This window comes from Enhydra lutris, unplaced genomic scaffold (assembly GCF_002288905.1).
Source record: "Enhydra lutris kenyoni isolate GAN:26980312 unplaced genomic scaffold, ASM228890v2 scaffoldscaffold69, whole genome shotgun sequence".
Classification (NCBI taxonomy): domain Eukaryota; kingdom Metazoa; phylum Chordata; class Mammalia; order Carnivora; family Mustelidae; genus Enhydra; species Enhydra lutris.
In genome coordinates, this window is record NW_019154153.1 from 706,942 (window position 1) to 728,976 (window position 22,035).

General features: G+C 41.9%; 1 protein-coding gene across 1 annotated transcript in view; it reads right to left on the minus strand.

Annotated features, from left to right (window-relative positions):
- Positions 1–227: 227 nt before the first annotated feature.
- The window catches only part of LOC111159751 (cat eye syndrome critical region protein 2), a 176,323-nt gene continuing 154,515 nt past the window's right edge, over positions 228–22,035 (minus strand). Inside the window, exons 9-19 of the mRNA XM_022522335.1 lie at positions 21,847–22,000; positions 17,779–17,908; positions 17,197–17,234; positions 17,018–17,109; positions 16,687–16,813; positions 14,998–15,386; positions 14,320–14,448; positions 13,293–14,139; positions 3,117–4,539; positions 1,603–1,714; positions 228–639 (exon numbers count right to left, since the gene is read on the minus strand). Coding sequence (XP_022378043.1) covers positions 634–639; positions 1,603–1,714; positions 3,117–4,539; positions 13,293–14,139; positions 14,320–14,448; positions 14,998–15,386; positions 16,687–16,813; positions 17,018–17,109; positions 17,197–17,234; positions 17,779–17,908; positions 21,847–22,000 — 3,447 coding nt within the window. The 3' untranslated portion in view covers positions 228–633. The remainder of the gene's footprint in view (positions 640–1,602; positions 1,715–3,116; positions 4,540–13,292; positions 14,140–14,319; positions 14,449–14,997; positions 15,387–16,686; positions 16,814–17,017; positions 17,110–17,196; positions 17,235–17,778; positions 17,909–21,846; positions 22,001–22,035) is intronic.

The following is a 22,035-nucleotide window of genomic DNA, read 5'->3' on the forward strand; positions in this document are numbered from 1 at the left end:
TTCTCCAGCTCCCGAAAGTATTCAGTGTGACATGATTGTAAACAGATAAGGATCACTCTAGTGCTGCGTGCCCACCACAGTTAGGACTTCCATTTCTTCCACATCCCCACCCACCCTTCCCACTTATGTACAATACATTCACCACCAACAACAAAAATTATTTTTAAAAGGCAACATGAAAATTCTGTAAACTGGACCCAGCTCCAAACACATTAATACTACGAGTAGTCCCTTCCCCAAATATATACCTGAGTTTAGCTGCTCATGAAAGTTCAGAAGCACCACTCCATTCTTAAGTGTGACCCCCTCCCCCAAGTTTAAGATGATTTTCCCTGAACGAGAGTCTCAGGACTTAGAACAGCCATCATTAATTTCAGTTCATTTGTTCTTGACCATCAGCCATACGAGAGATTCCCCAACCAAGGACCTTTACAAGCTGGTGTTAGTCTAAGGAGTATGCTTCTAAGGCTCCAGGAAAGGCTCCAGCTCTTGGACGGCGAGATGGGATGCCCTGTGAAGGGGTGTGGCAGGGTAACAGGAATAGAGATGGGCAGGGATCATTTCCCTAAATTCTCCATGTTCCAGTCTTCATGTGCAGCTTTCTGTTTCCTTGGGGTTTATTTCCTCCTTGGACTAGCTCTGAGAGACAATTAAAGACAATTAGGCAAAATCAACAATTGTGTTGTTTAAAGTAATTCAATAAGCCAAAGAGCTGTACATGTTCCTCTCCATCAGGGAAAGTGGCTTGGTCTTGTTTTAGCCATCACAGTTTACTTCCAGAGGGTGGGCTATCAGGCTCCAGACCTCTGCACGCAGACCCCCAACCTCAGCTCTCAGGAGCAGTAGGACTCCCCGCACACTAGGGGATGAAACTGATGTTGCTGATGACAATCACTTCACAGTGGTCAAGGAAGAGGGGGAAGTGAGACAGTGCGTGGAGAGAGCCGGAACGCAGTGATTTGCACACAAGAAGCACTTGAAGGGAGCTACTTTTAAAAACCTGAGTGCGGGGGCACCTGGATGGCTCGGTGGGTTGGGGCCTCTGCCTTCAGCTCAGGTCATGATCCCGGGATCCTGGGATCGAGCCCCGCATCGGGCTCTCTGCTCAGCAGGGAGCCTGCTTCCTCCTCTCTCTCTGTCTGCCTCTCTGCCTACTTTGTGATCTCTGTCAAATGAATAAATGGAATCTTTAAAAACAAACAAACAACCTGAGTGCGTCATCTCTCTGATGAAATAGGTGGAAAGAGATAAAAAATATGAAGCTACCATATCAAAATAAATGCTAGTGGTCAATTTGGAAAAATGAGGCTTGAACAATCCCCAAACAGCTGGTTAACACAAGAAGAGAAACACATGGAAACAATACAGAAGCTACTTCTGAGGTCATCTCGTTTTTTTCCCCACTGTGGAATCCATTGGGAGCACCCGGCCCGAGTGGCCCTTTCTCCTTGGCTGGCAGTAGGACATGATGCACTTTCCAGTTCAAGGTCCTCTATTAACAGGACACCTTAAAAGATTTTCTCAGAGTCACAATAAACTCACAATGAACATTTCCTACTCCCTGGAATCACAACAGAAGTTCTAAGTTTTGATAATTTTTACCTGATCGAGAGGAAGTGTGGGGGGCTTATGTGGTGGTAGCTCTTCCTGGGACGCTGCTGGTGCTGGGGTCTTTGGGAACGAGGACTGTGACTGGCCTGGATGCATTTGCATTCTATAGCCACAAGAAAAGAGCAGTTAAGAATTAATGAAGACATACTAATCAGAAAGGAAAGAGTTACTTCAATTACGAAAATCTCAGGCAGATACTGCCTTAATTATTTAGGAATCAATTATGGAATCGATATGAGAAGAAAAGTGACATTTTGTGCCTCCAGGTGTGATGCAGTCAGTACATGATACCACCTAGGAGGGCTCTTGACATGGGTTTAACTGGACTCCAAACAGGAGGGAACAATGAAAAGAATCCAAAATCTGGGACATCACACATGAGAACTAGCCTCGAATCTTTGAAAAGCAAAATGGAACAAAACAAAGATAGAATCCACGTTGTAAATTAAGAGACTAAACAGAGCAACCAAATGTAAAAACGTTAACCTTACATGTATCTTGGCTGGCGGAGGGGAGATAAAACAAACACAGCTATAAAAGACATTTTGGGGACAACTGGAGAAATTAAATAAGGACTCTACATTAAACCACTATCAGTGCTATTTTCTGCGGGTGGAGTAACAGTTTGATATCGTGCTCCAGGAGAATGTCATTATCCCTAGCAAATGCATGCAGTCATGAAGTCTGCAACTTACTTCCCAATGGTTTAAAAGAAAAGACAAATAAAACAAACATATTTAGTGAGGTATAAAATTAATATGGCAAAATGTTAAATGTGGAAGAGGTCTTGGGGGTAAGCTTAGGCTGGCACTAAAAGGGGCACATTAGAGTTTAAGTTGGATGGTACTGGTTTTGAGATTAGGCTTCATAACCTTAATGTAAACAACTTCATTTAAACTTCTTTTATATATTACTAATTTGAAAATCTCCTGATTTTCAACCAGCACAGCTCAGATCACCTCACTGAGTCTTAAAAACATCATTATTTGGAAAATTCTCAAGGAAACTGTATTTGACTTGTTTTAATTCTGGATAAACCTGTTTCTTTATTCAGTGTTAGGGGGAGAATTGAGAGGTAAGGGATAAAACCTGAACATTACAGATGACCTCCCTCAACCTCAAGGTTTGAGAGAGACCTATTTTATCTTGACCAGAGCATCTGAACTTAGCAGCAATGCGGACACCTCTGCCTATGGCTCTCCAACTGTGGCTCTGACGTTTCCAGTCTCAAAACTAACTGAACATTTACATGCCAGTTCACTTTCATGAGGGAAAAAAAATGCCAAAGATAAAACTGGACTCTAAGCCAGCAACATTTCTATTAAGTCTCCAGTTATCAAGGATTCCCACGCTTTCCTTGGACCCAGACCACTAAAGGTTATCACCTTCATTTCTAAGGCCATTTTTCTTTCTAAAACTAACATCTATTCTTTTCTCAGGAAAAACCAAAACAAAACAACCCAACAAAAAACAAAAACCAAGGAAACCATTTAACGTACTCTTACCCTGATGGTCTGTACATTTCCTGGAAAGGTCCCCTTATTCCACTTCCAGTGCCAATTTGTTCCATCATTACAGCTTGAAAGTGACCCAGGCCCTCTTCTTGGCAGCGATAGATGGGGCCTTCCTGAGAGAGGCCGTTGGGCTGGGCAGCCACTGGATGGTGAGGCGGGTGAGCAGTCACGGGGGAAGAATAAGCCCTGGGCTGGAAATGACTGGCGGGCCTCTGAGGTGTGTAAGGAGGCCCCGTCTGTAGCATCATGCCATGAGGCTGGAAAGTTGATGAACCAAATCCCATCCCTGAACTCAGAGGTGGAGGAGGAGTTCCATAAAGATACTCGCTTGCTGACAATGAGCTCTGCCGCTTGGTAGCTGCATTATGGTTGTCCAGGTCTAAAAACTCTTTGGGACTCTCTGGCCTCTCCATAGATTCATCCAGCTTGTCTTCCTCTGGACCAGGATTCTGCCCATCAGTTGAGACTACTTTAGCAGCCACCGCATCCATTTGGGTTGGGGAAGTTAAGGCAGCATTCAGTGTCTCACAGCCTTGCAGATTAGCCAAGGTGCTCTTATCTGAGAAGAGGGGCCTTGGTGGGGGGGCTGGATTAGGTGGGAGCCCACTTGGACTTCCTGGGGGATGAAGATGTCTCTGCCAGTCAGAAAAGCCCTGTGGACATGGATAATAAGGAGTTCGCTGATAGTGATGGTAGGAAGGCTGAGGTGGTGACTGGTAGGAATACCTCATTCCTTGGGGGGGGCGATACCGGGGAAAGACTCCAGAATGAGGGTTGTTAGACTGAAAGCCCCTAGGGGGGAAATGCTGAGGATGGGACACTGAGGGTTTACTTCCCATCACAGGGCCCAAACCTTGCAGGCCTGGACTGATGTGGTAATGTGTAGCTGAATTTGGGTATTCCAGGCCAGACATGTACAAGGGGGAAAACTGGCTTACAGCGCCTCCCATCAGATTGGGGTCTGTGTTGGGAGGCGTGGCTGGGTTCTGCCTTGTACATGGCATGGTTTCCGGTAGCGTTTTGCCTCTGGGGCAGAGTGGCTTTTCTGAACCACTACCACCAAGGCCTTTCCCTTCTGAGCCACAAGGGGATGCTTCAATAATCAGTCCGTTTTCGGGGAGAGCCCCTCTCTCTGCCAGAGTGGAGAGGTCTCGCATACACCCCTGGGAGGCTGGGCTGGTAGAGCCACTCTCCGTGGGCCATGTGTTCTTGCTCTTTGTTGCCTTCCAGTTGTCGCCAGATTCTGAGGAGTCGCTTTTGAGCTCTGGGCCCTCTGTTTCCCTTTCTTGTGGTGAGCTCTGCCTGGTACAGTCGGTCTGCAAGGGAGGTGTAGGGTGAGGTAGCTGTTTGAGGTACACCCCCTCTGAAGCACCCATGTTTGGTGGTTTCTCCTCAAGCCCAGGCAAGGGATCTGCTATAAGAAAAATGTAGAACAAAATAGTAATTCAGTAGCTGAAATGACAATACTGATGGGGATGGTAGTGAAAAGAACATGAAGGCAGTCAGGGACAGATGGGGCTGTGGTGGATATATGGCAGTTCAAGCATCAGCTAAAAATTTTGAGTCCCTGAAAGGATTCATGATGTTGAGGCCTTTGCAAACTCCTCCTTATAGACCAAGAAGTAAGACCTAGCACCTCTATAGCTACTCATAAAGTCTGCCAAAGAATGGAGATGTCCCTACCTCTCTCTTGCTGTGCTGTGTGAGCGTGAGGTAATTCAGGTACATGCATGTCCTTTATGGAGATACAATAAGAACCAGAACATGATGGATCTATATCAAGAGGGCTGCATCCTGACGTCTGCCCCATCAGAACGTGCGTTCCACAGCAGCACGGACTGTTTCCTTCCCCACCACTCTTAGTACTTGTACACGACAGAAATTTACTACACACAAATAAATTAATTTACTAGACTCAAATGCTTAATTACAAACTCAGGATTCTTTACATTGCTATTGTGTCAGACCAGAAATATGGTCTTATTTTTTATAATTTTTCAGGTAGAACAGAGTTGTTGCTCAGGTGTGATCTAAATACAATTCTAAAAACGGATGTAAAAACAGATAAAGACAAGATTAAAGACTCATACATTACAACTTTTAAAGACCCACTAAAATCTCAGTCAACTAATAAACTAGTGCTGGTTGAAAAATCAAAGGTAAAAGTTATACAATTTAAATCTACACTTCTCATTATTTTATCAACATAAAACATGGAAACAAATAGACTTATTCACAGTTTCATCAGAGGGTGAATTCCAGACCCCATCTGCAATCAGTATTAGACTGATTAGCTAGAGCTGGTGGTCACAAAACAGGCTTTCCCTCAAAACGAACACTTTTAAAAAGTCTGAGGGGCACTGGGTGGCTCAGCTGGTAAAGCATCTGCCCTTGGCTTAGGTCCTGATCCCAGGGTCCTGGGGTTGAGTCCCAAATCGGGTTCCCTGCTGTGGGGAGCCTGCTTCTCATTCTCTCTCTCAAATGAATAAATTAAAAAAAATAAATAAATAAAAGGAAGACTAGGTTGGGGAAGATGGCAGGGTAGGAGGATCCTAAGCTCATCTCCTCTCATGGATACAACCAGATAACTAGGTAACACCCATATTAGTATAAATAACCCAGGAAAAGACTTGAAAACTGTCAAAACGGACTCTCCACAGCTAAATGTAGAGCAGAGGCCACATCACAGAGGGTGTGAAGGACAGAGATGTTGTCAGGAGCCAAGTGGATCTTTGGGATTGTCCTCGGTGCACCAGCACAGAGAATAGGGCAGAGGAGATCCCAAACCAGGAACCCCAGGCATGGGGGACCTGAATGGGTAAAATCAATCCCTGTAACATTCGGCTTTGAAAACCAGAGGGGCCCAAGAATCTGGGGGCTTATTAACACCTTATTAAAACTCAGTGGGGGGGGCCGCCTGTGTGGCTCAGTGGGTTAAAGCCTCTGCCTTCAGCTCAGGTCATGATCTCGGGTCCTGGGATCAAACCCCACGTCGGGCTCTCTGCCTGGCAGGGAGCCTGCTTCCTTCTCTCTCTCTGCCTGCCTCTCTGCCTACTTGTGATCTTTGTCTGTCAAATAAATAAATAAAATCTAAAAAAAAAAAAAACAAAAACAAAAAACAAAAAACCCAAAAAACTCAGGGGGCTCAGCTCTGCGAGAGCCAGGATGGTAGAGTCCCTGCCCTTAAAGAGACAGTACAACAGTGCCACTGAGATTAAGCATAGAAGCAGCAGTGTGAAAAATACCTGACATATGTGGAAAGGAGATTTATTTACTAATGAGTGTATATTGGAGGGGCAGGGATCTTTGGGAGACCTCTCTAAGAACAAAAGAGGTGGCCAACACCATTTTCCTCCTCTGCTCCCAGCCTTGATAGATGGACACCTGCAGGAACCAGTGCAGGGCTAACACTGGTTACATAGCAGAACAGTTTGCCCCTCCCCAACGTTCTCCTACAGAAATACCCCCTCCATCCAAGCCTGGGCAGCTGCAGTGCTCTTCTGTAGTGGACGGATGCAGAGCTTCCTGGCACTCCATGGGCCTGTTCCTGCATTTTCCTGTTGACCTGGCACCTCCAATATGCCCTTGGCTGGAGCCCAACCAAAGCGGTGTCGCAAGCCTGGAGAAGTGCAAGCAGCCAGGAAAAGGACCAGCACCCCTCCAGAGAGACTCCTTCCCTGGAGAGAGGGCAGACAGCTATTTTGACTGAAAGCCATCCACACCAATGAAAGCTGCTCGGAGGACAACACAGGGAAAGCACCCAGCAGTTTGGCGCTACCTCACCTGTGGCAAATGCCTGGTCTGACTCAACTCAAGCCCAGGGTGGCACCAGACTGGCCCACTAACAACACAGGGATCAAACCCTGCCCACAAAAGGCAAACAGAGCCACTGCACATGACTGGACTGAAGGCAAATGTGGCTCAGTCACAATAGCAGGATGCACACAACACACACAGGAGAAACCCCTGAAGCGCCAGGTTCTGAACAGGGGATTGCACTGCAGGGCACTATAGTACCTCTTCTTCACAAGGCCATTACTTCCAAGAGCAGAGGACACAGCTAATTTTCCTAACACATAGAAACAGACACAGAGAGTCAGATAAAATGAAGAGATGAGGAGTATGTCCCAAAGGAAAGAACAGGACAAAAATCACAGCAAGAGAACGAAATGAAATGGAAGTAAGTAATATGCCTGATAGAGAATTTAAAGTAATGGTCACAGAGATCTTCACTGGACCTGAGAAAGGAGTGGAGGACCTCAAAGAGACCCTCAAGAAAGACAGAAAACAAAAAAGAACAAATCAGAGATAAAGAACACAATAATTGAAATGAAAAATACACTACAGTGGATTAACAGTACACTAGAGGAAGAAGAAAGAATCAGAAACTTGCAAGACAGAATGCGATTAAACTGAATAGGTGAAAAAAAAAGAAAACAGAGAACTCAGTGACAACCATTACATGTAATAATAATGACATTATATGGATCCCAGGAAAGAAGGGGGGGGAATAAAATTATTTTGAAGAAATAATAGCTGAAAACTTCCCGAATCTGGGAAGGAAACAAAAATCCAGATCCAGGAGGCACAGAGATGCCCCAACAAAATCAACTCAAGGAGGTCAACATGAAAACACACAGGAATTAAAAAGACAAAAATGTAGTGAGAAAGTTTTTTAAAGTAAGAAAGACAAAAAGAAAATAGTTATATAAAAGAGAAACCCTGTAAGACCATAAGCTCAATTTTCAGCAGAAACTTTACAGGCTAGAAGGGAATGAGAGGATAGTGCTAAAAGTGCTGAAAGAAAAAAAAACACCAGCAGCAAAGAATTCTAGAGTTTCCCTGACAAACAAAAGTTTATCACCACTACACCAAACCTATCAGAAATGTTAAAGGGAACTCTGAGTGGAAAGGAAAGACCATAAGCAGGAATAAGAAAAGTAGGAAGCACAAAAGCAGTAAAATGATCTACAAAAATCAGTCAAGTGATTCATAAAATAAAAGGATATGAAGTATGACTCCATATGCCTAAAACCTGGGGGAGTTGCGGAAGCATGGTGGCAATAAAGAATAGGTTCAAACTTAAGTGACCATCAGTTTAATACAGACTGCTATATGTAGAAGATGGTATATATATATACCTAATAGTAACCACAGATCAAAAACCAGTAATTGATATGCAACAAATACAGAGAAAGGAATCCAAGTATACTTGGATTCACTACAGAACACCAGCAAACCATGACAGAAGATAGCAAGAGAAAAAAGGAACAGAGAACTACAAATATATCCATGAAAAAAGTAATAATATCAGTATGTACATACCTATCAATAACTACTCTAAATGTAAATGGACTAAATGTTACAATCAAAAGATACAGGGTGATGGAATGGATAAAAAAAAAAGACCCTTCTATATGGTGCCTATGAGAGACTCATTTCAGAGTGAAAAACATATGCAGACTGAAAAAAAAGGGATGGAGAATTTATCATGCAAATGGATGTCAAAAGAAACCTGAGATAGCAATATTTAAATCAGACAAGATAGATTTTATATTTTTTGAAGATTTTTATTTATTTATTTGACAGAGAGACAGCAAGAGAGGGAATACAAGCAGGGGGAGAGGGAGAGGGAGAAGCAGGCTTCCTGCTGAGCAGGGAGCCTGATGTGGGGCTTGATCCCAGGACCCTGGGATCATGACCTGAACCTAAGGCAGCTGCTTAATGACTGAGCAACCCAGGTACCTGACAAAAAAAACTTTACACAAAGACTGTAAAAAGAAAAAAAGAAGGACACTACAAAATCATAAAGGGAAGATTCAACAAGAAGATGTAGCAATAGTAAATATTTATGTACCAAACATGGGAGCACCCAAATTCATAAAGTAACTAATAGCAAACATACAGGAAGTAATTGATAGGAATATAGTACTAGCAGGGGAATTTCACACCCCACTTATATCAATGGACAGATCATGCAAACAGAAAATCAACAAGGAAGGAGTAGCTTTTATTTTGTTTTTTAGAGTTGGGGAGAGGCAGAGGAACAAAGAATCTTGGGTCAGTTTTTTTTTTTTTTTTTTTTTAAATTTTATTTATTTGAGAGAGAGGAAACAGAAACGAGTGGGGACAGAGGCTGAAGGGCAGGGAGAAGCAGACTCCTTGATGAGCACAGAGCCTGATGCTGGGCTTGATCCCAGGAACCTGCAATCTTGACATGAGTCAGAGGCTTAACTGACTGACCTACCAGGTGCTCCTTGACAGAGAAAATCTTAAGAAGGCTCCATACCCAGCAGTGAGCCTAACACCAGGCTCAATCTCACTACTTGAGCTGAAATCAAGAGTCAGATGCTTAATTGACTTAGTCGCCCAGGTGTCCGGCCAGTGGCTTTTTGAATGACATACCATCCGGATCTAACAGATACATTCTAAACATTCCATCCTAAAACATCAAAATACATACTCCTTTCAAGTGCATATGGAACATTCTCCAAAAGAGATCAAATGGTAGGTCACAAAACAAATCTCAACAAATTTGAAAAGACTGAAGTCATACCATGCATCTTTTCTGATCATAACGTTATCAAACTAGAAATCTACCACAAAAAGAAATCTAGAAAGAACAAAAGTACACGGAGGTTGGGACACCTGGGTGGCTCAGTTGGTTAAGGGTCTGCCTTCAGCTTGGGTCATGATCCCAGGGTTCTGGGATCAAGTCCCACACTGGGCTCCCTGCTCAGCTGGGAGCCTGCCTCTCCTCCTGTCCCTCCCCACACTCATCCTCTCTCTCTCTCTCAAATAAACAAATAAAATCTTAAAAAAAAAAAAAAAAAAAAAAGAACAGATATTGTTAAGATGTCCACGTCACCCAAAGCAATCTATAAATTCAATACAATCTCTATTTCAACACCAACAGCATTTTTCACAGAACTAGAATTAAAATTTGTATGGAACCACAAAAGACCCCAAATAGGCAAAGCAGTCAGGACAAAGAAAAACAAAGCTGGAGCTGTCCCAGTCCCAGATATCAAGCTATACTACAAAGTGGTCATAACCAAAACAGAATCATAGTGGCACAAAAAAAGACACATAGATCAGAGGAACAAAACAGCCCAGAAATGAACCCACCATTATATGGTGAATTAATCCTTCACAAAGGAGGCAAGGATATGCAATGTGAAAAAGACAGTCTCTTCAACAAACGGTGCTCAGAGAACTGAACAACCACTTGCAAAACAGGATAGACAGGTCTCCAGAGGCAATGGAAACAAAAGCAAAAATGAAGTACTGGGACTACCTGAAAACAGAAAGATTCTGCAGAGCAAAGAAAATAATCAATAAAACTAAAAGGAAATAGGGGAAGACATTTGCAAATGACATCTGATAAAGGGTTAGTATCCAAAATATATAAAGAACTGGTAGAACTCAACACCCAAAACCCAAATAATCCAATTAAAAATGGGCAGAAGACATGAACATGCATTTCTTCAAACAAAACATTTAGATAGCCAAAGGACACATGAAAAGATGCTCAACATCACTTATCATAAAGGAAATGCAAATCGAAACCACTTCATACCCATCAGAACGGCTAAAATTAAAAAAAAAAACATAAGAAACTAAAAATGTTGGTGAGGATGTAGAGAAAAATGAACCCTTGGACACTGTGGGTGGGAATGCAAACTGGTGCAGCCACTCTGTAAAAGAGTATGGATGTAACTCAAAAAAATAAAAATAGAATTAGCATTAATTCCACTACTGGGTATTTATCCAAAGAATATGAAACACTAATTTGAAAAGGTTTATATGCATCCCTATGTTTACTGTAGCTCTAACTACAATAGTCAAGATATGGAAGCCTGTGTCTACTGAAAGATGGATGGATGAAGAGGTGGTATGTATACACAATGGAATATTATTCAGCCACAAAAATAATGAATATTGCTATTTGCATCAATGTGGATCAAAGGTATAGTGCTAAGTGAAATAAATCAGAGAAAGACAAATACCATATGATTTCAGTCATATGTGAAATTTCAAAAACAAAACAAATGAACAAAGAAAAAGAGAGACAAACCAAAAAACAGACTCTTAACTACAGAGAACAAACCGATCGTTACCAGAGGGCAGGCAGTGGAAAGATGGGTGAAATAGGTGATGAAGATTAAGAGCACACTTATCACGAGGAGTACTGAGTAATGTATTGAAGTGCTGAATCACAGTAACTCTGTATGTTAACTACAGTGGAATTATAGTTTTAAAAAAAAGTATTAGGGGCGCCTGGGTGGCTCAGTGGGTTAAGCCGCTGCCTTTGGCTCGGGTCATGATCTCAGGGTCCTGGGATCGAGTCCCGCATTGGGTTTTCTGCTCGGCAGAGATCCTACTTCCCTCTCTCTCTCTCTCTGCCTGCCTCTCCATCTACTTGTGATCTCTCTCTGTCAAATAAATAAATAAAATCTTTAAAAAAAAAAAAAAAAGTATTAGTACATAGCTAAATAAATAAAAATAAAAACTAAATCTGAGTTCTAGGCCTATCATCAATTTTAGGTGAACTATCCATATCTGATAAAAGATAAGTCTTCCTTTTCTAAAATGATTTTATTTACTGAGAGAGAGTATGAGTGCAAATGGGGGGGAGGGGCAGATGGAGAGATTCTAAAGCAGAGTCCATGCTGGGCACAGAGCCTGACACAGGGCTTGACCTCAAAACCCTGAGATCATGACCTGACCCTAAATCACGAGTCAGATGCTTAAGTGACTGAGCCACCCACATGCCCCTCTCTAGTCATATATTGAAAAAAATAATATACATGGTGGACACCTATCCTAGAAACAAGCACTCATTACAAATAGTATTCCTTTCATCTTCTCAATTTTCAGGTTAATCTCTCACCCTTTTTAAAGATTTTATTTGCTTATTTGAGAGACAACAAGAGAGTGAGAGAGAGAGCACGAGCAGCGGGGAGGAGCAAAGGGAGAAGCAGACTCCCAATGAGCAGGGAGTATGACATGGGGCTCGATCCCAGGACCTGGGGATCATGACCTGAGCCTAAGCTATTTCTAAGAAATCCCTTTCAAACTTTGCTTCTTAGTAGCTATAAACATGTGTCCCAGGAATAGAAGAATGGAAATAATCAGACTTTAAATACTGAAAACTTATCCTATAATGATAATGTTTAAGAAGGTCATTTTTTAAATTAATTTTTTAATTTTTTAATAAACATATAATGTATTTTTATCCCCAGGGGTACAGGTCTGTGAATCGCCAGGTTTACACATTTCACAGTACTCACCATAGCACATACCCTCCCCAATGTCCATAACCCCACCACCCCCCTCCTGACCCCCCTCCCAAGAGGGTCATTTTTATTTTACTTATTTATTTATTTTTTTAAGATTTTATTTATTTGAGAGAGAGAGAGAGTGAGAGAGCATGAGAGGAGAGGTCAGAGGGAGAAGCAGACTGCCCATGGAGCTGGGAGCCCGATGTCGGACTCGATCCCGGGACTCCAGGATCATGACCTGAGCCGAAGGCAGTTGCTTAATCAACTGAGCCACACAGGCGCCCAAGAGGGTCATTTCTAAAGGCACTTTGATGATGTAGTGGTTGAGAGCATGGATGCTGGATCCAGTGGGTCTGGATACAAATCTCAGCTCCATCACTTACTAGTGAGTTGAAGGCAAATAGCTTTGTGCCTCGGATTTTCCATCTGTGTAAACAAGTGTAATATAACAGCAGCAAGGGGCGCCTGGGTGGCTCAGTAAGGTTAAGCCTCTGCCTTCAGCTCGGGTCATGGTCTCAGGGTCTTCGGATTGAGCCCCACATTGGGCTCTGCTCAGCGGGGAGCCTGCCTCCCCCCCTTCTCTCTGTCTGCCTCTCTGCCTACTTGCAATCTCTCCCTGTTAAAAAAAAAAATGCAGCAAACTCAAAGCGCATTCTGAGAACTGATTTACTCTATCTACAAGTCTCAAGAAGACTGCACAGTACAGTAAGGACTACATCACTACCAGAAATCCTTTCAGATCTCTGGACCAATACTATGATTTACTCAACCCTGAATGAGTAGTTCAAGATAGAAAGAAGTTTGACGGTCTTGGTAAAAAAGATTCCTCATGAATTAATGGCTTAAATGTTAGACATCAGACAAAAATGATGGTGTAAATTACCTCGGTCATTCTCAGGCTCTTGTGTTTCACTGCTATCCTGTGTCCTCCCAGGGTTCCCCAAGGTAGGCTTGGGGGCTGACAAACTTACTGATGTCGAGTGAGCTACCTGTGAAAAAGGGCCAGATAAATGGGGGGGTGTAGGCTGTCGGGGGTGGTAAGGCACACCTGGTGGGCAAACTCGGGAAGAGAGCTGCTGCATGGCAATCATCTCTGGGCTGTCCATCATGGAGTCCCCTCCTTGCACCCCCCGCAGAGCATGGGAGGGTGCTCCAAAAAGAGAACTTGGTGTTGGGGCTGGAGGTGGCTGTAACCGATGTCCACCAGATTTACAGGGTGGTCGCATATACCCTGAAGAAGCAACTCCATGAGGTAGAAAACTTGATTGTTCAGTCCACTGGTTTGGGGGAAGAGCAGGTCTCATCACTCGGGAATCCATCATATGACCAAGAGCTCGAGGCTGGTGAGAGGGTCCTGGCCCCATGGGGGGCTTCTCATCTGTGCCCAAGGGTCCTGTGTTTGTAGCACCATGGTTTCCATTCCAGACAGCGGTGTGTACTCGATTCAGGTACTTGTACGATCGGTACATGTGGCTGGGAGGAATTTCTGAGCTTTCAGGGAAGTCTGGGGGTCGGGCTGGAGCCCCACCATGCCTGGGAGGAATAAATCCTGACTGGAATTGAGTCGGGGGATAAATATTTCCATCCTGACTAGTGCCACCCATCTGTCTAAGCTGCAAGGATCCAGAATGTGATCCCACATTACTGAGGTGTGTCAGCCCCCCACACACTTGCTTCTCTTCTGGAGTGCCTAGCCTGGGTCCTCGGTGGTTGTTAATTCCAACTGGAGGCTGGCAACAAGAAAACAGAAGGAGGCAGAGATTAGATCCACAGAATAAAGTGCTTAATCTACAATAACAGACTCTAAATAATAGAAGATAATGAATTAAATTTAACCTGGTAAGAGACTGTATTTCTGAAGTGTATCTGTGAAGCCCTTTGCATTTGTGTATTCTGAGTAGACTGCTTACCTGCACGGCAAAAGGCTGATGCTGCTGCATAGGTTCTCCAGGGTGTGGTTCTGGGACCCTAGAGGAGACATATAAATTGGCAGGATCTGATCCTCGAAGAGGGCCAAATGTTCCTGGTACTGCTGGCCTCTGGAGAGCGTTGAGTAAAGGCAGGAGGAGAGGGGAAAAAAGAGGAAGCACAGAAGACATTAGGTAGAAAACAAGGCCGTTCCTACAGAATGCTAGCATATAAGCTCACCCAGATTGGGGCTAGTTCTGGGGCCCAAAGCTATCTCTCATTGCAGGACAGAAAACAAACTGGGGTCTCTTAATCTCTTTTTCCTTAGTGCCTCTTCCCCAAGAGCCTTATAAGCCAATTTTTCCCCAACTGCCCCCTCCACATGAAATTTTAACTGCACAGATATGCTGTATATTTTATGTACTATGTGTATTTCTGTGCTTTGTACAGGAAAAGTTTTTAAAATCCCCACTTCTACCTACCTTGCGAGTGCATCAGACTGACTAAAAGAAGATTTAAAATAAGAGGAAGAATGAATAAAGAAAGGACAGGTGAGGAGAGACAAAATCATCCACATATGGAAAAATTACTTTGGAAAAGAAACTAATTAACAAGGCTTCACTTCTGTTTGAATTCACGAACTAGGGGAAACTACTGTTGAATTTTAAGCTATTCCTTACCATCTGGTTTAAAAGGGGTGCCTGGTTAGGCATCCCACCATAATGTAGGGGACGAGAAAAGCCTCGGCCATTTGAGGTGCCCACCTCCCGAGGGAGTTGTGTGGAACTGCTGCTTTGATTATCCCCAGAAGAGGAAGTTCTGCGGGCAGGCGGCAAGGACTTTCCTCCATTCTCCACTGGCTGCTGTTTCTTGCTGGGCCCTTCAGAGTCCCTGGAGCGGGTCCAAACATTGCTTCCACCGCTTCGTCCAGCCCGGCTCCGCCTCTTCTCCCGCTTTTCATCCTCTCTGATCCAAAATTCTTCATCTGTGTCTCCATCTTCACCAGGAAAATGCTTCATCATTGCCCGATGAAAACATCTCTCTAAATTATCAGACATCTTGGTATATTCTATGGGAAGATACAAGGACTGACTTCCAGATAGAGCTTTTATAGGACATAAAAGACAATTCTCTTACCAACAAACAATAAAAGATACCTTTTGGGTAAACTCTGGAGCTTAATTCAACTCAAGTGATATTAGGTTGTACAGCTACAGATACAAGATGAAGATACTGTTTTTGCCTTAATAGGCTCTAGGCTGTATGGCTGGAATCAGATTCTTAACTTAAACCAAGACAGATTTAATTCTTCAAGGCTAAATCACAGCATTATTAAACACAGTCACTGAAGCTACTAAGTTTTATCTTTTTTTTTAAAGACTTATTTATTTGAGAGGGAGAGTGAAACTAGGGGAGGGAGCGGGAGAGAGAGAATCTTAAGCAGACTCTGCTGAATGCAGGGCTACATGCATGATCTCTTGATCTCATGACCCCCCCCCCCTTTTTTAAAGATTTTATTTATTTGACAGAGATCACAAGCAGGCAGAGAGGCAGGCAGAGAGAGAGGAGGAAGCAGGCTCCCTGATGACCCCTTAGATGATAACCCTAACCCTGACCCAGAATCCAGAGTCAGGTCCTTAACTGACAGAGACATCCATGTGTCCCAAAGCTGCTTAGTTTTTAAGCTAAAGCATTTGAACTACTGTATAAAAGAGTATACGTTTCTACACTTGGAGCCATACATTCTTTGTAATTGGAGATCTACTCTGTGGACTTCTCAAGATGATTTAAGAATCCAGGGTCAGGGGAATCCTGGGTGGCTCAGTGGGTTAAAGCCTCTGCCTTCAGCTCAGGTCATGATCCCGGGGTCCTGGGATCGAGCCCCGCATCGGGCTCTCTGCTTGGTGGGGAGTCTGCTTCCTCCTCTCCCTCTCTCTGTCTGCCTTTCTGCCTGCTTGTGATCTCTGTCAAGTAAATAAATAAAAAAAAATCTTAAAAAAAAAAAAAAAAAAAAAAGAATCTAGGGTCAGTCTGGTCAGTAGTTAGCAGTCTCTGTTTAAGGAAGCGCAGTACAATCTAAATCCAGCCTGGTCTCTACAATAATGAAAAATAACCTGAGCCCAGTTAGCCACTAGATACATTCTTTTGTCACACAGGATAGACGTGGTTTTGGCACATGTTGTGTAAGTAGTCAGAGTGGCCAATCCCATGGCTTTAAATGTACATTTTGTTTACAGTCTCAGTGAAAGGTCAAAATATTTCTAAAAGAGATGCACTTCTGTTTTTGTGTATTTCTAAAAAAGGAGGTATTCTGTTCTTGGTTGAAATGGATAATAAGTGTATCCATAGCAAACTCCTTCCCCACTTACCACTACTTTCCCCATTATATTTTCGACAATTCCTGAACATAGTCTTCATGTCATTTACAAATTCCTCCTTGGTACAGTATAAACCTCCGTTCAGTTTCTTCTCCATGCTTGAGATATCCATGGGGACCTAAAATAAGACACATTAAATTACAACATGTTGGAGGAAAAAACACCTCCTAGTCCTTATGAGGCAAGGGAATCACACCACTATGAGATGCTCAGGAGCCCAGCATATACCCAGCAACCCTGATTCTCAAGGAACAACAGGTGAGCTTTAAACAAAACCAGCAACAAAAATCAAGAAAGAAACAAACACCATGGTAGCCTCTACCTTAATAATCTGGTAATAGTTTGGGGCATATGATTCATCCACAGGTTCTAAAAAAGGCCAGGAATCCTTGTGAGCCTTTACCACATCTAGAACTGAAAGCCAAAGAAGAGAACTTAATTAACGCACTCACACAGGAGTACTTCTATCAGAGATAATAATAGTTGAGAATGGGAACTGACCTTTATACATGGCAGTGAAATCATCATCCAACTCAAAGCTGTGAATCACAAAAAAAGAAAGAATAACTTTGACCACCTTCTCCTTAGCTCTCTTAATTCAGTCACAGACACAGAGCTGATTATACCAAGGTTTGGAACAGTTTCAATAAACTGTCTTTAACGTTAGTGTGTAACACTGATAATCTCTAGAAAATAATTATGAAGATGAAGGTTAGCAAGCCTAAGGGGAGAAGCATTTTTATCATCTGTAAAATGATGGAACTGACTTAGATGATCCACAACTTAATTTCTGATTCTATAATGTTGTTTATTTAGGAGCACATTATTTCCAGGATTTTATTTTACCCTAATGAATATTTTTGTAATCTAAATAATAATAATATATCTATATTTTTAAGAATAATAAAATAGGCATAGAGAATAATAATAAAGGCATAGAGAAGAGCGAGAAGCTCATGAACACTGAATATTACCTGCCACACAGGGTTGTTTTAAGAATTAAATGAGAGAAGTGCTTAGCACAATGCCATAGTACTTCACCAATGTTCCTGGTTACTACTGTTAGTATCATTAAATACTCACAGGTCTTTAGTCTTTTTTTCTTCTCTCATGGGAGAACTAGGGTCCAGATGGGAAAGTTCTGGGGGGAGCTCCTTCCCTTGGGCCAGCAGCCATGCCCTTTCTTCCCTGAGCTTTCTCCTCTTTGCTCGATCTACAATGAACACAGGGCATTATGGTACAAGTGAGGTTAAGCACTCTTTAGATGATAACATGTTTGTTAACCATTTTAGAGAAGAAAGAAATAAAGATCACCTGTATCATAAGATTATTTTTGTTTCTTTTGCCATCCTCTTGGTATTAAGGATGATTCTATAGATGGAATACATTATGAAAAAATATAAATTTGTGGGGAGCCTGGGTGGCTCAGTCATTAAGAGTCTGCCTTCAGTTCAGGTCATGATCCCAGAGTCCTGGGATCGAGCCCCACGTCATGCTCCCTGCTCAGCGGGAAGCCTGTGTCTCCCTCTCTCACTCCCCCTGCTTATGTTCACTTTCTCACTGTCTCTCTCTCTGTTAAATAAATAAATTAAATCTTAAAAAAAAAAAAAAAAAAATATATATATATATATATATATATATATATATACATACTTGTGGAACCCATTTCCTTTATGCATTTCCTTTATGCTGGGAAGGGATGAGGGTGGTCTGGGATGGAGAGGGAGGAAAGAGCAAGTCTGAAGAAAAATAGAATTAGAAGAAAAAGGAAAAAAAATACAAGACTGAATGAAGATATCCTTCTCTGAATACCTGAGGCCTTTCCAATCTTTCTCTCAGAAAAACAACATCTGCTTTTTTAAGGACCAGACTCTCAATCCTAACATACATGGGATTTTATATGCATATCTAAGCTCGCAAAGTTTGGTATTTACAAAGGCATCCTTGCACACCAATTGTCTTTGCTCTTCAATCTACCCCACCACTGGCAGCTGGCCCTTACCAAGCAAGGGGTAATCATAAATTTGGCTGGGAACAAGGGAAAGATGCCAGCTGGAATTGGCAAGGAGCTGGAAGACAGGGATGATTTTTTTCTGGCTCACAGCCATAGCCATGAGAAACACACTTGGCATTCCACTACTAGCCTGATGGGACACTCAGTGCCAGCAGGGAACCGGAAGGTCAGGAGTAAAGAAAAGAGGCAGGGAGATAAAGAGCACTGTCAGACAGAAAGACATAAAAATGGAAGGGAGAAGCCAGGACACATCTTCTATTTTCTTCCCTGAGGGACAGGCTCTACATATGTCCCCTGCTAGGAGCATGACATGACCCTGCTAACTATTCTCCATCTAGTTCTGTTTGACTTGTGTTATTTTTACATTATTCACTTATAAACTTAAATCTATTTCTACTATAATTAGTCAAATGCTATCAATGACTTACAATATTGTTTTTTTAAAAAATGATTTCAGGATTAAAGAAAAGTGTAACTAAATTAATGAATATCCATGAACCTAACAAACTGGCAGATTTTAACATTTTTGCTTTAGTAACTTTAGTACAGTAGTTCTGTCTAGTTGGTTGCAATTTTTTGCAACTTACAAATAGTATTATAGTACAAGTCTTTTGACATGCCTTCTTGTGCACATGTGTGAGTTCTCTGGGATGCACACCCAGCAGTGGAACTGCCACAGTGCTTTCCAAAGGGGTACAGCTATTCTTTCACTAGTGGTGTGAGTTACACTCACTTGGTATGATAAAACTAGCAATTCTGCCAAATTGGGAAGTACTGATAAAGAATTTTGATGCTTTCATTTGCATTTTCCTGACTGGAGTGATACTAAACATATTTCCATGTTTACTGACCATTTAGCATCCTCTTGTGTGAATTTCTTGCTTAAATACTTTGCCCTTTTCCTTTGGATTATTCCATTTCTAATGGATTTAGAGAAGTGCTTTAAAGAATCTGGAGAATATGTCTTTGTTGGTTATGTGTTAAAATTATCTTCTATGTTGACTTGTCTTTCCATTTTGATTATGGTGTTTATGTTATATGTAAGTTTTAAACAATTCATGTACTCAAACATATCAATCTCCCTCCCTTTGTAGCTTGTGCCTTTTGTACTTAATACATTCTCAGTGCAGAGTATGCTCAAATTTCTATCTTCCTCTCCCTATGCTCCTCCCACCCAATAAATACAAATCCTAGGGGGGAAAAATCCATTATTGCTTCTGCCTTTTTTACTTACCTTCCAAGAATTCAGGAAAAATTTATTGCTGTAACTATTTTACAGTCTGTAAAAACTCCCTCTACGTTTTCCCCATGATAACTATCATTTGTGAGCTTGCTGTGTGCTAGGGACTACCCGTTTTTATTTAACCTTTCTAACAAGGCGTGCATAGCCCTAAGTGATCTGATCCCTGGTTACCTCTATGAACTCATTTCCTGCCCGTTTTCCCCTTACTTTGCTTACTTTGGTCCATACTGGCCTCCCCCTGCATATTCCTTCCTCAGGGCCTGTGCACCTGCTATTTCCTCTCCATTCCCCCATCAGATGTTCATATGGCACCTTCATTCACTTTATTATGAAATGTCACAAATTCAGAAAGGGCTTTCTTGACAAGCTTATCTAAATGCCACCCATATCACGTCACTCTTTATCTCTAAACCTATTTTTCTTCACATCTTTCACCACCAGCTGTGATTCTACAGTATTTGTTTCTTCTGTCTTCCCACCACTGGAATTTAAGCCCCACGAAAGGATTAGTTTCTTTTGTTTAATATCTATATTCCTAGAACAAAGCCTGGCACAGAATGGGTGCTCAAAAAATATTTGTTGACTTAAAGAACAATCTATAACACAGGTATTATTAATCTTCAAGGTAGAGAAACTAAACCATAAAAATAAATTTTGAATCTGTCTGTATAAAAGTCAAATGAGAACAGTGCAGCAAATAAAAACCAGACTGAGAATACAGAATCCCCTTAAAAACTACAAAAATTAAAGCCATAGTTACTGTCCTGAGGATTTAAATCTAGCATTGGAAATGAAAGCCATGAAACACTTTATAAGTAGGATATACTACATATTGTCACACAGGCTAAATTTGTAGATTAAATGCACTAAGGGTTTTATAATGAAGAAGTGATCACAGTAGGAATGGGTTACCCTATGAAGAAACAGAAGGCAAAAAAGCACTTAATAAGGCAGAATCCTTTAAGTTTTACAGCCAAAACTTATTTAAATTTTGCACTGAGACACTGCATTAAAAAGTCAAATTCAGGTTATGTGGTTTTATTCAATTTAAACCTTCAGGGGCGCCTGGGTGGCTCAGTGGGTTAAGCCGCTGCCTTCGGCTCAGGTCATGATCTCAGGGTCCTGGGATCGAGTCCCGCATCGGGCTCTCTGCTCAGCAGGGAGCCTGCTTCCCCCTTCCCCTCTCTCTGCCTGCCTCTCTTCCTACTTGTGATCTCTCTCTGTCAAATAAATAAATAAAAATCTTAAAAAAAAAATTTTAAACCAGTAAATTTACTTAAAGAAATAAATACTGGTCTGTGTTCAACTAAGCAGATGATCTGTTACCATATGATTTATTTATCAGGTTTAGCTTATAAACACAACTGCTATCTGATACATCTAGGGACAGTTATTATCCTTTGTACTAACTGCAAAGGAAAGAAAAATCTCATTACACCAAGACCAAAACCTAGACCCAAGTCTGAGAAAAATGATTTGCCCTAATAAAATTAATGGTAGTACTCTTGATATGTATAGTGCCATACTTAAAAATTTTTTTAAGATTTTTCTTTAGCACATTATTTCAATTGTGGTTAAAATTATTTCTATGAAACATGTCATTAATACCTCAATATTTTTTTTCCATTTCACATGCAGGATGTACACAGATGAAGGCAATAAGTAGTAAGACTGACAGGAACACCAAGAATAACAAATACAGGTGCTATAGAAGGACTGCATATACAATGAGATTGGATCCAGCAGAATACACAAGAAAGAGTGCAATTAACAAGTTATTTAAACAGAAATTGCCAGTAGCAGCTTAGATGTCGGAGAGAACCTAGTTTGATTTGGCTTTGGCCAGAGGAGGGCTATTCTCATACCACATGTACTGCTCAGAGAGCCCACATACCTTCTACGGCCTTGACCTTTTCCTCCAGCTCTCGTTTTCTCTCTTCCTTTAACATCTGCTCCTGCTCCTTCTTCTGCACTGCGAGAAGAATTTGACGTTCTTCTTCCTCCTCTTTGCGCTTCTGTTTTTCTATTCTGCTAAGCACAGGGGTCTCCTGTAAAGAGCCAATTAAGTGTATAGAGTCAATAC